Raw genomic sequence first — 15,286 nt, 5'->3', positions numbered from 1 at the left:
AATTCCCCCATTTACATGATTCCAAACATCCTTCTCTCCTAGAAAACAGTTTTCTCACAGTCCTGGGCATTGCACTGTATATCCTACAGCCAGCAATCAGTTGCTTCAGGCAACACAACTTTATTGCTCTTCCACCATGTTCTGTAGGAGAGCTCTGTGAACTGCCTTCTAAACACAGAGTAAGTTTTGGGATGACAGCACCATCAGGCCACTACCAGACAGCTTGGGCCAGACATGTACACTCCCAGAATGTGCATGAGGATGACTGCTCCCTCTGGACCTAAGACCAAGGGTACACACTCAGAGTGCCAAGCTGATGTAGGGAGATGAAGGGGCCATCCAAGGCACCATGAGATCCTACCACTTCTAAGTAGCCTTTTTAAAAAATATTTTATGCTTGCCCTGTTTCTGCAGTCCTCTAACTGTTTTCTGGAACTCTGATAAAGATGTTTCTATGAGTTCTTGCTGGTTGTTCAGAGCTTCCTTGGGGAGTTGGAGCCCTGAAGCTTCTCATTCCACTGTCTTGATCAGGGCAGGATTGGTGCTGTGGTTTTTGCCGTTTTGCTTTGTTTTTTCTTTTTTTGCTTAATCATCAAAACAGTCATATGAGGAGTGCTTCTTACTGCCCCTTTCTTAGCTGAGTCTTGTACATTCCTTCCTCTGGTTCTTTTTAGAAAATGGAGAGGGTACAATTCCAAGGTTAATTTTCTACCAAGTGCCTGAGAAGCACTTTGCTCCAGCAAAGGTCAGTGGTCCTTTTGCTGAGCAGTACATTGGGTCAGTTCTTCGCTTGGGTTTTTCTCTTTTCTTTGTAATCTCATTCTCTAGGTTTATTTTATTATTTTATTCATTTTCAGAACTTCAGTTTTCACCTTCATTCTAATTATTCTGACATCTGGGTCTCTAGTGGTGGTATTCAGAATGCATGTGTTTGCAGGTAGTGGAACCTAACGCAAATTTCTAGAAAGGATAAGGATGGATCCAAGAACTGAATGTGGTCAGATCTGTCTTTCTCTCCATCTCTCTCAGCCTCATGCTGCTTCTCTCCATCTTTCTTCATCCCTAATGTTTTCCATCACAGACTTCCCTCTCTCCAGCTTCATATGGCTTCTTCCATGTAGCAGGATCAGAATAAGGGCTGTGGTTTGAGCACCTCCAGCCTTATTTTTCCCACCATAACAACCCCATAGTAAAGGGAGCTTCTCTCATTTTACTTTAGTATGTAGAAATCCCAAGGAAGGACTTTGATTAGCTTGGTTTGCATCATATGACTACCTCTAGAAGCAATTGCTGTGGACACCCTTTCCACAGGGTGGACTTTGGCCAGGTCTGGATCGTCTGCCAATGTCTGGTCAAGGGGTTGTGGAACTCATGTTTGTAGTTCAGCCATAATCACCTGATTGGAATAGAGGAGGTGGGGAGCAATTTCCCAAAAGAAGTGAAAGAGGCTGAATTCAGAAGCAGATGGGTGGGACGATAAATGTCCCCTAATTTCCACCCTTAGCTTCCAAGCATCTATGCAAATATGGAGTTAATTGAAGCAATGCATGCAAGGAACTACTTCATACAGTGCCTTGAACAAAATAAGTTTCAGATCAATATCTACTATTATTGAATATCTTGGTGCAGAATTTAAAAGGTTAATCTGTCCGAATTAGAATGAGGGAGACCAGCTATGAAAGAGGTATAATAAGAGGTTCAGATTAATAAGAGCCTAGTTGGGGCATGGCAGCGGGTGCAGGCAGTGATAATAAAAAAGGAGATGTGTTTGAAAAACATTCTAAAGGGTAAACCAACAGAACCAGGTGTCTGATTAGATATGGGGAGATGAAAGTGGTGTAAATGTTAATAACTGTAAGTGCTTGTGAAAGTAAACCCTGGTAACTGAGATATTACCAGTGCTGTTGACAGAATTAGAGCACCCATCATTGTGGATCAGTGGGACAGATAATAACATCAGTATATTAAGTGTCAAGTTTGAGATGATGGCTGACCGTTAAACTCAGGTCCTTACAAAAGCTGGAGAGAAGTCAGAGCCAGGTGTAGAGTTTAGGAATCATCCTCCCTGTTAGAGCTGTGAGTGACTAAATTCTCTAAGGGAGTCGAGCAGCAGGGTGCACACGACTGAGAAAGAGGAGGCTGTGGAGGAGTCCAAGGAGGCAACCTTGAGAGGTGCCTGGATATTTCAGAATCTCAGAGACCCTGAGGGTGGGTCAAGAGGGTGGGAATGACTGATGAGGTACCAAGACATGGTTTTTTAAAAAAATTTCTTGTGAGTAAAATGTTAAATTGAATGTCCCCTATAATTTTTTAAATGTTTTCATATAGATTGTCTTATTTGGTCCTTACAACAGCCCAGGGAGCTATGCTGGTTACTTCCATATTACAGATGAGGGCACTGAAGCTCAAGAGAGATCGTGATTTCCCTAAGGTGTATTCTAGTACATCTCATTTTGCCAAGATGATCAGTTTTGGGAGGCTGAAGGCAGAGTAGTTCCGAGATGCCCCAAGTCACATAAGCATGAGGTGTTCCCTGTGAATGCCCAGGAAGCTTGTGGTCCCTAGCACATGTGATCTCATTCAGTGCCCCCCAGGAACAATATATACCGGTCCCTTTCAGCATCCTGTGAATTACCAGGGAGTTTGACTGTCTAGACTCTAGAGCAGTGGTTTTTAAACTTGGGTCTTAACTCAATTAGTGGGGCATCAAATCAAGTTAATGGGTTATAGCCAGGCTCACAAGAGCAGGTAGTGCCTGTCCCTTCCCAAGTCTGTGCTTTCACTACCTTCACGTTGGTTACTTGAAATCAACTGTGTTGGGGGTATGTACATCATGACAGTGGGTCAACAACACAAACTAGGGGTTTGTTGGTTTGTTTTACCACAAGGAGTCAGTTTTAAACATTTACTAGCATGCCACTGGTTATAACCATCATTCTCCCCGTACCCACCCCCCAGTGGAACAGAATGGAATAGAAAGAAAAACATCAGGTCCATCTATATAGTCAAGATCATTTTAAATCATAAAGATATTGTGTGTTCAATGACATTGTGACATGTGTTTTTTTACTATGCATTGCAGTCAAAAAAAGTTTAAAGTATCTAGAGTCACCAAAAGTCTGCTCTCTCCTCATCTTCACACAAAGAACTGATTTCCAGTGCCTTTTTGGGCTCAATGCTGCATCTACTATAAAAGGAAAGAGACTGAATTTTTATCAGACTAGAAATTACTATTCTAAAATAGAGGAAATACTCCCCACATCAGGAAGTCTGTTCCTCTGAACTCAAAACTATATAAAAAGCCATTCTTACACCCCTCTGAAGATTTTCTGCAGTGAGCATGTATTTGTCTTATAATCATAAAATAATCACTTATTAAATCCCAAAGGTTAGAAGGCTCTATTAAATAGCAGAAATCACAGTAAAGCCCAGATCATTATTTTACTCTACTATGCTTTATTACCAGAGCTCTCTAGAAATAAAGATTTAAGAAAGTAAAGAAACTTTTCATGAAGTATATCATTTTCTTTGTAATGATTTATTGATTTCTTTGGTAAATCCAGATTTTTAAAATAATGTATCAATTATGCTAAAGTGGATTGTGCTTCAAAACTCACATGGTAGAAAACGTTTTTAAATAAAATAAAAACTAACTAACTAATATGGTAGATAGATCATATAATTAGATACCAAGGAGTTTGATTTAAATCAGACTTGTAATTTATAAATTATCATGAAAGGGCATTAAATTATTAAGGATCCTTATTTTTTAAAACTTTCTGTCCAACATATTAAACATTTTGCCCTTAGGATACCACTGTCTAAATATAGTTACAGGAAAAAGCACTTTTCAACCGAATGACATTTGAAAGTCATTCAAACAGAGATTTATATCTCTCTATTCATCATGCCCATTTTATCATGCCCATCTTAATGGTTTGTTGTAATAAGAAAATGAACCAGAGTAAGGGGAACATATTTTTTGCATGTTTACAATAGCTAAATGCACTTTCAGAAATGAAGTATATATTATATAGAAGGAGGATTAGGTTTATTGTATAAATCTCTTTAGTTCTTTACTGTTGAATTTCCTAACATAGCAATTTATTAAAATTACTTGGCACACTCATTTGCAAATAGAAAGCAAATCTTCCTCCATAGATGGACACTTGAGCTCATGTTGGTTTTAGCATCTACAAATTGAACCAAGTGCTACACTGTTCATTAGACATTTCAAAGAAGGATTTTGGTGTGGGGGGCAGAGGGCACAAGAGCTCAGTGGTGCTGCTGTGATCAGCCAGCTCCCTTCTCCCCTGTAGCTGCATTTCAGAGTTGCTCAGGGGCTGCCTTTGCTCTGAACACACCCTTTGCAGCTGTGCCCGGTGCCTTTGTGTCACCCAGGCAGGGTTTCATGAAATGGATCTGATGCTCTTGTGCCTGTGTTGTTCATTCCTACACATTGGAGCTATGCCCGGAGGTGAGGGGGCAGCAGGTTGGCCCTCACTCCCCAGCTGTCTCTTTCTGCTAATGTCACTCAGGGGATATAAATAACTTGATTCATTCACTTCCTTCCTTATCAAACTAGAACTTTGCCAGAAGGTACCAGGGCAACCCTGATGAGTTGGAAAGGCCTTAGGGACCAATCTAATAGTTGTGATTTACAAAGTCTTTGCATTTAGGAAATTTTAAAAATTAGTTTTTAATTTTATTTCTCTTAGTCACATCAAACTTTGGAATGAGAGAAATAGTTCTAGTAATAAACTCATACTATTTGAGTTCTGTGCCTTCTTTACTGGCAAAAAAAGTCAAGATGAATTCTGTCTTTTCTAAACTGGAAAAGCCCTGAGTCAGATGATCTCGTTGGAAATTTGCATTTCTTTCCTTCAGATAGCTGATGGAAGGTAGGAGCCCTGGTCTGGAAGTATGGATCGCCACTCATCACACTAGGCCTTTTGCTATTTGCAAAAGCATAGGTTATTTCATTAGTGAAAAGTCTTTTGCTACCTGTAGGGTAACACTGCTGTTGATCATTTCCCACGAGTCAATCAAATACTTACCAAGCAGCTCCCATGTGAATATTTACATGACAAGATGCTGGGTGCTGTGGGTCACATGAAGATGTATACATGTTCTCTGCACTTAAAAGAGTGTAGCAGGGGAAATAAGCAATACATGAAAGACAATGAAGTTGTACCACCCACCTCCTCCACCTCTCCCCACCACCCCCCCCCCCAAAAAAAAAAGAAAGGAAAGAATAACTTAGGTAGTTTGAGTGAACCTATCTACCATTCCTCTCAGGGACTTATGCTTCAACATGACTGTGAATGTGAACCTGTTGTTCTCTCTGTAATTCTCTGTTCCCCGGTACCTCTCAAAATGCATTTCACCTTGCTAATATTCATCACCGTATTTAAAAACAGACATTTTTTTTCACTGTGACCCTGAACACCAGACAGGTACTTTAAACCTGTGCTAACTGAAGAAAAGCAGCCTTTCTCAAGACTGAAAGAAAAACTAGGCTAGTTGGACTCTCTGATAATTGTCAAAGCAATAGAATGTATTTTACAGGAGCTTTAAAGTTTTAAGGTATGATAGTTTGGAACTGATATACCCAAGGAAAAAAACATGTTCTTAATTCACTCATTCCAGTGGGTGCGAACCCATTGTAAGTAAGACCTTCTGATGAGGTTACTTCAGGTATGGTATGGCCCAACCCAATCAGGATGGATCATAATCCTATTCCTTAAGTCCTTTATAAAAGCAGAATGAAATGCAAGCAGAGAGACAAAGAGACCAAGCCATGGGAAGCAAAAATCAAGGGAGAGACTGCCATGTGCATTGCCATGTGACAGAAGAGCCAAGGACCAAGGATCATGGGCAGCCAGCCCCAGGACACCAGTTTTTGAGAAGAAAGTATCACCCTGAGGACACCTTGGTTTGGACTTTTTCCTAGCCTCAAAACCGTTAGCTAATAAATTCCCCTCGTTTAAGCCAATCCATTGCATGGTATTTGCTTTAACAGCCAAGGAAACTAAAACATAAGGGTAATTTTGATGATATTTTATGTTTGTATTGCTTGTTGACTTTAGAACTAATACAGTAAGATGTAACTTCATTTATTTGCTCTTTGTCAACTGTGTGTATAAATAGTGTGAGCCGTAAACATTTGACAAAAAAAAAAAAAAAAAGAATTTCCAGGCTAGGACATCAAAGGAAAAGAAGAGGGGTCAACTTCTATGACTGCTTCTTCGAAGTTTTACCAAAAAAAGGGGGGGGGGGGAGGGTAGGGGGCTACGATTATGGTTATCATGGTTACAGAGGCAGTGAGGGTGAAAATGCAGTGTATCATTGTCCTATATACCTTTCCCACTCTTCTAGTTGGCACCCCATCATTGGATCACCAAAAAGGAATGGGAATGAAAGCAGCTCTGGACCAGAATTATGGCAGGGTGTAGGAGACAACAGGCAAATTCCAAGGTGGGCATAGTCTAATAGGCAACCTTCCCATAATAATGGAACCCCAGGGGGCTATATCCCTCATTTAAAGGTCAACTAGAAATAAACTCTCCCCTCTCACCCTCCCTTCACCCCTCAGACACTGCAAAGAAAATTGCCTGTCTTGAACCTTGGTGCTGAGTGGGGTCGGGTAGAAAAATCTCCCCTGATCATTTGTAACCACAAGTTGGTCCTCATGTAAGTTTATCATGAATTCACATTCCCTAGGTAGCCTAAAAACTTCAGACTGAGAATTTAGTTTAAGCTGGTCCTAAGCTGGTAGTGGGACCTAGGCACCTCACAGAGTCAAATATAAATTCTCTCTGAAGGAATCCTCCTTCAGTTTAAGCCACAAATAATTCCCATTTGTAAGATTTCCAAAAAATATGAGATCACAGTTTAAAATCACAAAATAAATAAGGAAACATGGCACCATGAGCAAAAACAGAAGACCTGCAAAGACTAAGATATTGAAATTATCAAATAATACTAATATATATATTCTGGTATGTTCAGAGAAATTAATGAAGGGAGTGAAAATAGGGGTAAGATCAAAAGTTAAAATTATGACCAAGCAGATTTGAAAATATTGGAAGGGCTTAACTTCAGATCAGACTTAGCTGAAGAGAGATTTAATAAACTCAGAAATGGATTTAAAGAAATTATCTGGAACACCACAGAAAGAAAAAGAGGTAGGAAACCAAGTGAGAGGGAAGTGGACGTGGTTCAACCGATAGAGTGTCCACCTACCATATCAAGGGTCCAGAATTCGATACCCAGGGCCTCCTGACCCTTGTCGTGAGCTGGCCCACCCTCAGTGCTGCCATGCACAAGGAGTGCTTTGCCATGCAGGGACACCCCTACAAGGAGAGCCACCCCGCATGAGAAAAGTGCAGCCCACCCAGGAGTGGCGCCACACACATGGAGAGCTGATGCAACAAGATGATGCAACAAAAAAGAGATGCAGTTTCCCAGTACTGCCTGATAATACAAAGCAGACGCAGAAGAACACACAGTGAATGGACACAGAGAGCAAACAGTGGCAGGGGAGGAGAGAAATAAATAAAAAATAAATCTTTAAAAAAAAAAAAACAAGTGAGAAAGTCTGCTAGATATCTAATCAGAGTTCTGGAAAGGAAAAAATGGGGTAGATAAAATTATCTGGAAATAATTTTCCAGAAATAATGAAAGACATTAGCCACTGATATAGGAATTTCAATGAATCACAAGAAATCCACACTTAAATACATCAGAGTGAAACTTCAGAATACTCAAGACAAAGAAAAGATGTTAAAGGCAGCTAGAGAGAAAAGAAGGATTACCAAAGGAATATCAATTTGATTGACAGCTGACTTCTCAACAGCATTAGTGGAAACCCAAATATAGTACAATATTATCATTGAAGTAACCACCAAACCAAAAATGTATTTTATGCAAAAATATCTTTCAAGAATGAGGATTAAATAAAGACATTTTTTGAAACAAAACCTGGAAAAGTTTGTCACCAGTAGACCTTCACCAAAGGAGAGATTCTAATGGAAGATCTGCGATACAGAGAGGAATTATAAGCAAAGAAATTATAAAAATATGGACAAAATTAAACCTAATGACCAATAAAGTGATGACAGTGTTCTTGTGAGCTTTAAAAAAAGATATTTGGTAGGAGGATACCAAATTGTTAATTAATAATAATGACCTGAAATGGGAGTAGGGGGTTTAACCTCTTGTTGCTTGTTTTAACTAATATATTTACTGGTTCACTGATTTTTAAAATCTAATAAATGAAAAAGACACTTTTGAAAAATACATTAGGCAAAAATTAACAGAACCCAAGAGAAATAAACAAATCTACTTTAATATAGTATTGTAACTCGGTAATTGATAGATCAAGCAGTCTGAAACCAGTAATGTTTTAGAAAATTTGATCCACATGATTAACAGGCTTGATCTGATAGTCATATATAGACCATCACACTAAATAACTGCATTATATACATTCTTCTCAAGCATCCATGGAATATTTTCAGAAGTGGACTAAGTGCTGAACCTTAAATCAGATTTCAAAGACCATGTTCCCTGACAAAGAGATAACCAAAAAATCCTCATGTGTTTGGGAATTAAGAGTTAAATCATCAAAGAAAATCATAATACAATTAGAAATACTAAAATTTAATTACAATAAAAATATTGTTTATCCAAAACCTGTGAATTATAACTAAAACAAAACTTAAATGGAAATTTATGTTTATAATAAGGGAGAAGAAGACTGAATGCTAATGAGCTAAGCATCTGACTTAAGATTTTAAAAAAAAGAACAACAAAATAAATGCAAAGAGAATAAAAAGTAAAGAAAAATAAATAATGATAAAGATAAGAGAGGAGATTGATGAAGTAGAAAATAAGCATGCACTGGAGAGAAATTAATAGGGGCATTATAATACATGACTCAGAAATTAAACAGGTGAATAGGTAGATACTATGAATAACTTTATGCTGACACATTTTTAAAACTTTGATAAAATAAACATCATTTTTGTATTTAACTTATAAAAATTTACTCAAAAAGAAATATAAAATGCACAGTCTTATAATCATTAAGGAAATTTAATCAAATAAAAAAATCTCCCCATAAATAGAACACCAAGCTTTTATAGTTTTACTGTTTACTCCTGCCAAACATCCAAGGAACAAGTATTCCAATCTTATACAAAGTATTCCAGAGAACAGAAAAAGAGGGAACACTTCCCAACTCTACTGTTATCTTAATATCAAAATCTGACAAAAGCAATCCAAAAAAAATCTAAAATTATAAGACAGTCTTAATCATGAATATAGATACAAAAATCCTAACTAAAACATTCGGAAGCTGAATCCAACAATGTTAAAAAAAATAAAATAAAAGTACATTTACTATCAAGTTATATTTATGCCAGAGGTTCAAGGATTCCTTAATATTAAAAAATCAACTAATATAATTAACTTCAGTAATAGATTAAAGAGGAAAAAATCATATGCTTCTCTCAATGGATATCAGATAAGCACTTGAGAAAATTCAATATCCATTCATGAGTTTTTAAAAATTCCTAGTCAACTAAGAAAAGAAGGGAACTTCAATGACTTAAATAATGGTATCTCTAAAAAAGACAAAACAAACAAAAAACTAAGTAAACATCATAGTTTTAATAAGGAAACAGAAAGCATTCCCCTGAAGATGAAGTGCAAGACAAGGACGCCCACTATCATTTTATTCAGTGTTGTACTGAAAGAGTTAATAAAGTAAAACAAGAAAAGTAAATTAAAAGAAGGATCAGAAAGGAAGAAATAAATCTAGCATTATTCCCAGATAAGGTATTTGTCTGATTGAAGCCCCAAAGTTCAAATAAATTATTAGCTTTATAAGAGAGTTTTTCAAGGTACGAAAATCAATTATATTTCTGTACATCAGCAACAGACAGAGCATGCAATTTTGGGAAAGATACCATTTACAGAAGCTTCAAAACATGTAACGTACCCAGGACTAAATCTAACAAAAAATATGTTTAAGACCTATTATTTAAAAATTATAAAGCCTTACTGAGAGTCACTTTAAAAAACAGATTAATAGAGGGAAGTGGATTTGGCTCAACAGGTAGAGCGTCTGCCTACCACATGGTAGGTTCAGGGTTCAAACCCAGGGCCTCCTGACCCATGTGATGAGCTGGCCCACGCTCAGTGCCGATGTGTGCAAGGAGTGCGCAGCCATGCAGGGGTGTCCCCTGCGTAGAGGAGCCCCACATGCAAGGAGTGTGCCCCGTAAGGAGAGCCACCTAGCGTGAAAAAAGTGCGGCCTACCTAGGGTGGTACCACACACACACAGAACTGATGCAGCAAGATGACGCAACAAAAAGAGACACAGATTCCGGGCGCCACTGACACAAGCGGACACAGAAGAACACAAGGCAAATGGACACAGAGAGCAGACAATGGGGGGAGGGAATAAATAAATAATGAAATTAAAAAAAAAAAAAAAGCAGATTAATGGAGAGACATACATGTTCAAGGTTTACAAGTCTCAATGTGGTAAAGGTGTAAAGGTGTCGACTTTCCCCTAACCAATCTATAGATTTGAAGAGGTATTATTTGTTTTGTTTTTTTAATGTAAGAGAAAAGGACAAAGAACAGCCCTTGTCCTCTGAAAGAATGGGGTCAGGAGACGAGGGAACTGTGTGTGGCTTACCAGATTCCAAGAATTATTATTATCAGGCTAATATAATTTAGAGAGCCAAGATGTTGGCACAGAACAGAGACCCTCAAAGGTATGAAAACAATTTATGACAGAGTGACATTGCAGTTAAAGGATGAAAGGATGGGCTTTTCAATAAATAATGCTAGGACAATTAGTTACTTCATGAGGAAAAATGAAATTAGATCTGTGCTTCACATTGTATTCAGTTTCAAGCTGGATTAAAGACTTAAATGTGAAAGACAAAAGTGTAAATCTTTTAGAAGACAAATAGGACAATATCATTGACTATGGTATAAGACAATGATGTCTTAAATTAGACTCCAAAAGTGCATACCATAAAGGTATAGATAAATCTGACTTTGTTAAAATTAAGAACTTCTCCAAGATACAATAAAAATATTGTGGGATTTTTTTTTCATAAGTCCTTATTTGTTAGAGATACTTTCTGAAGTTGTTATGTATTATGTTGTATTTGCTTTGAAATACTCCAGAATAAGAATGCAGGGAGAGATATGAAACAAGAATGATAGAATGTTAATAAACTATATGATGGGACATGGAAGTGTATTATACTATTCTCTCTTTTTTAAAAAAAAATTTTAGTTAAAAGTTTTATTTTTAAAAAACCAATTTTATGGTAACTATGTCTTGGTTTTTTTCTTTAATTTCTCTTGTTAAGTATGTATCTAAATGCTTTTTAATTTCTATTTCTAAATAGGGATTTCCATATAAATTAACAAATTATAAACCAATTTCTTTAAAAACAAAAAAGAAAGAAAGATACCACAAAGACTGGAAAAGACAAGCCACAGACTAGGTGAAGATGTTTGTAGCATATAGAACAACAGCAAAAAAAAAAAAAAAAGTATATAGATATTAAGTAAATAACCTCTAAAAATAAAAATAAAAAACACAGTATCTTAGCAACAACACCAAAAGCACAAACAACAAAAGAAATAATAGGTAAACTGGACTTCATTAACATTTTAAAAATTTGTGCTTCAAAAAATACCTTCAAAAAAATGAAATAACCCACAGAATAGGAGAAAATTTTTGCAAAGTATCTATCAGATAAAGGAGTTGTATTTAGAATATATAGGGAACGGACTTTGGCCCAGTGGTTAGGGTGTCCGTCTACCACATGGGAGGTCCGCGGTTCAAGCCCCGGGCCTCCTTGACCCGTGTGGAGCTGGCCCATGCGCAGTGCTGATGCGCGCAAGGAGTGCCCTGCCACGCAGGGGTGTCCCCCGCGTAGGGGAGCCCCATGCGCAAGGGGTGCACCCATAAGGAGAGCCGCCCAGCACGAAGGAGGGAGCAGCCTGCAGAGGAATGGCGCCGCCCACACTTCCCGTGCCGCTGACGACAACAGAAGCGGACAAAGAAACAAGAGCAGCAAAAAGACACAGAAAACAGACAACCGGGGGAGGGAGGGGAATTAAATAAATAAAAATAAATCTTTAAAAAAAAAAAATAGAATATATAAAGAACTCTTACAATTCAATAATAATAAAGACAAATAACCCAAATTAAAAATGGGCAAAGGACTTAGACATTTCTCCAAGGAAGATGGCCAATAAGACGTGAAAAGATGCTCAATGTCTTTAGCCATTACGGAAATGCAAATCAAAACAATTGGATACCACTTCATACCCACTAGGATGGTTATAATTTAAAAAACAGACAATAACAAGTGTTAGCAAGGATATGTAGAAAGTAGAACCCTCATGTACTGCTGGTGGAATATAAAAGTGTGACTACTTTGGAAAATAGTTTGACAGTTGCTCAAATGGTTAACATGGACTTATAATCCAAAATTCTACTTCTAGGTGTATATCCAAGAGAAATGAAAACATGTCCACACAAAAATTGTACACAAATGTTTATAGCAGTATTACTCATATTAGCCAGGAGGTGGAAGCAATCCAAATACCGATCAACTAATGAAAGGATAAATAAAATGTGGGGAGCAGATGTGGCTTAAGCAGTTGAGCTCCCACCTCGCATATGCGAGGTCCCAGGTTTGGTTCCCAGTGCCTATTGAAAAAACAAAAACAAGCAACAAAACAAACGAAGAAAGCCAACTCAGGGAAGCTGATGTGGTTCAGTGGTTAGGTGCCAGCTTCCCAAATATGAGGTCCCAGGGTCAATCCCTGGCCTTTGGTACCTTAAAAAAAAATTGAGGTATATCCATACAGTGGAATATTATTAAGCCATCAAAAAGAATGGAGTACTATTACATACAACAATATGGATGAGCCTTAAAAACATGCTAAGTGAAAGAAGCTAGCCACAAAGGACCTCATATTGTATGATTCTGCTTATAAGAAATGTCTACAATAGGCACATCTATAGAGACAAAGTAAATGAAAGGCTACTAAGATTGGTGAGATTGGGGGTGGTGGCCAAGGGGTGCAGGGTGTCTTTTGGGGTAATGAAAATATTCTAAAATTGATTGTGGTGATGGATGCACCTCTGTGACCATACGAAAAGCCATTGAATTGTACGCTTTAAATGGGTGGATTTTATGGTATGTGAATTTTATCTCAGTAAAGCTGTTTTTAAAAAAGTCAATAGAACACCTTGATAGGAAAATAGGTAAAAGACATGTCCAGGCATTTCACAGGAAAGGAAACATGTATGCCCAATAGATACCTGAAAAGATTCCCAACCTCATTCCTTATCAGGAAATACTACTTAAGAACACAGGGGGATACCATGGTATAAACCATTGTATACACACTTGATCAGAACTTGAAAACTCAGAAACTTTAAAGCATGATGAAGAAGTGAAGAAGTGGGAGAGGGCAGCCACTGCCAGAGTGTGAATTGGTACAACCACTTTGGAACATATAGTGGAATTTATTTAGAGAAAAAGATGCAAGTATTTATGACCCAACAATTGCACTCTTAAATGTATACCTAGAGAAGCTCTTCCAATTGTGTACTGAGATCACATAGAAGAATAGTCACAGCAGCACAGTAAAAATCAAAACCATATAAAACTAAACAATATATTATTAGGGATGAAAGCATATGTAGTTGTGAAACTTGTTTTTAAAAAGCAAGCCATGGAAAGATATACCCAAAATTCAGGATATTGGGAATGAGTAGGCATCAGGAAATTTGAGCGTAATAGTAGGTGCTCTTTTTCTTAAACTGGTGGTGTATATGTAGCTGTATATTGAAGGGTGGAGGATATAAGGTAAAGTATTATCTGACATCCCTCAACATTGAAGGGAGATTTAGAAAAAAACAGAAACTTACACAGAATAGTTTTTCCATGCAGTTCAATAATGAATGCTAATAATGCAGACCCCGAGTTTCCAGGGAAGGTTAACATGTTTAGCATCTTCTATATGAGAAGCAAAAGGGATAACATGCTTTTATCCAGAAAAAAAAGAAACTAAGAGAACAATGCCAAAAGTAGACTCAGCAGCAGAGAAACGGTTTTGTTTTAGAAAGGCTTCCAACAAAAGTGGTTAAAATAAAAAGTTTTGCACTTTGTTGTGAACTTCATTTATTTGGGTCACAACTTCTCAGTAATACTAAATAAACCAGACATTGCCTTAAATAAGTAAAGCCCACACCCTCATTTCAGTCACTTAGTGGTTGACTTTGTCTTTTCAGATCCTGCTCACACTAAAAGATGAGCCACAAGCACATGGAGGAAGAACCTTTTCACTACTCTGGGAGCGTGACTGAGCATGAAGCAGCTACCAGCGCTGTAGGGGGTCAATAGTATTTTTGCTGCCTCGGAGTCCCCAAAGCCTTCAAGTGGAAGTGGCAGTAGGTTATTGCCAATCAGCCAATCTAGACTTTTACAGGGACAATGGGAAAGCACATCAGCTGGGTTTCGCTGGAACTCGGCAATGGAGACATTCAGCTGATACTTTCTCTACCCTGTCAGAGCACACGTGTATCTTTTACCTTCCCTTTTACCCCCACCCCACCAGACCTTAGGTCTTCTCTGTCCCTCTCCTGCTACTGCACAGAAATGATATAAAAGAGGCTCTTTGGCTATTTGCATTTTGCTTCCTCTTCTTTTCCAGATTGCAGTATTAAACTATTTTCTACAAGCCTAAAATCCCAACATCATTATCCACCAAAGTTCTTCATCCCTTTCCGAAGAGTCTGGGGGGCGGGGGAGCGTACCACAGGTGGCATTTCCCACGAGTGTCCTCCACAGAGAGGGGAGAAGCATTGGTGTGCTGCGATCACAGGAGGCATCCTTTGGAATTACTGCTTTCTAAGATTAATAAAGTAATTTTATTTTTATTTTCTTTTTTTCCATTTTCTTTTTTTATAGTATCCACAATGAAGACTGAAATGGGACCAAGTTTTCATTTTATTTCATTGCTGGGCATTTTTTTAAACTGCATTTTAGAAATGTGAACTATAAAGAGATGTTTCATTTTTAAATTTTGTTTCAGCAAATGGTGGGTCCAGGCAGTTCCCACACGTGGGAAACTGGGTGTGCAAATGTCTCCATTATCATACCACAGCAGGCAGGCTCACCCACAGCCACTCCAGTGACATGTGAATCGGTATCCTCTTGCATAGTGTTTA

The 15,286-nt window shown here is 37.9% G+C and overlaps 1 protein-coding gene across 50 annotated transcripts in view; it reads left to right on the top strand.

Moving 5' to 3' along the window:
- Positions 1–14,995, top strand: part of TTLL5 (tubulin tyrosine ligase like 5) — a 349,192-nt gene extending 334,197 nt beyond the window's left edge. For 44 of the 50 annotated variants that reach the window (XR_011648300.1, XM_058293031.2, XM_071213776.1 and 41 more), the window contains one exon: positions 14,348–14,995. Coding sequence is in view for 32 of the 50 variants with exons in the window: in XM_058293047.2 (XP_058149030.1) it covers positions 14,348–14,370 (23 nt within the window). In the remaining 18 variants the exon portion in view is untranslated. Of the gene's footprint in view, positions 1–6,378; positions 6,478–14,347 lie in introns of those variants that run through there. The other 6 variants (XM_058293042.2, XM_058293036.2, XM_058293035.2 and 3 more) reach the window with 3 other exon arrangements.
- Positions 14,996–15,286: the final 291 nt, after the last annotated feature.

Source organism: Dasypus novemcinctus, chromosome 3 (genome assembly GCF_030445035.2).
Source record: "Dasypus novemcinctus isolate mDasNov1 chromosome 3, mDasNov1.1.hap2, whole genome shotgun sequence".
NCBI classification, from domain to species: domain Eukaryota; kingdom Metazoa; phylum Chordata; class Mammalia; order Cingulata; family Dasypodidae; genus Dasypus; species Dasypus novemcinctus.
The sequence above is the reverse complement of the archived record's forward strand: the minus strand, read 5'-3'. Positions and strand labels throughout refer to the sequence as shown.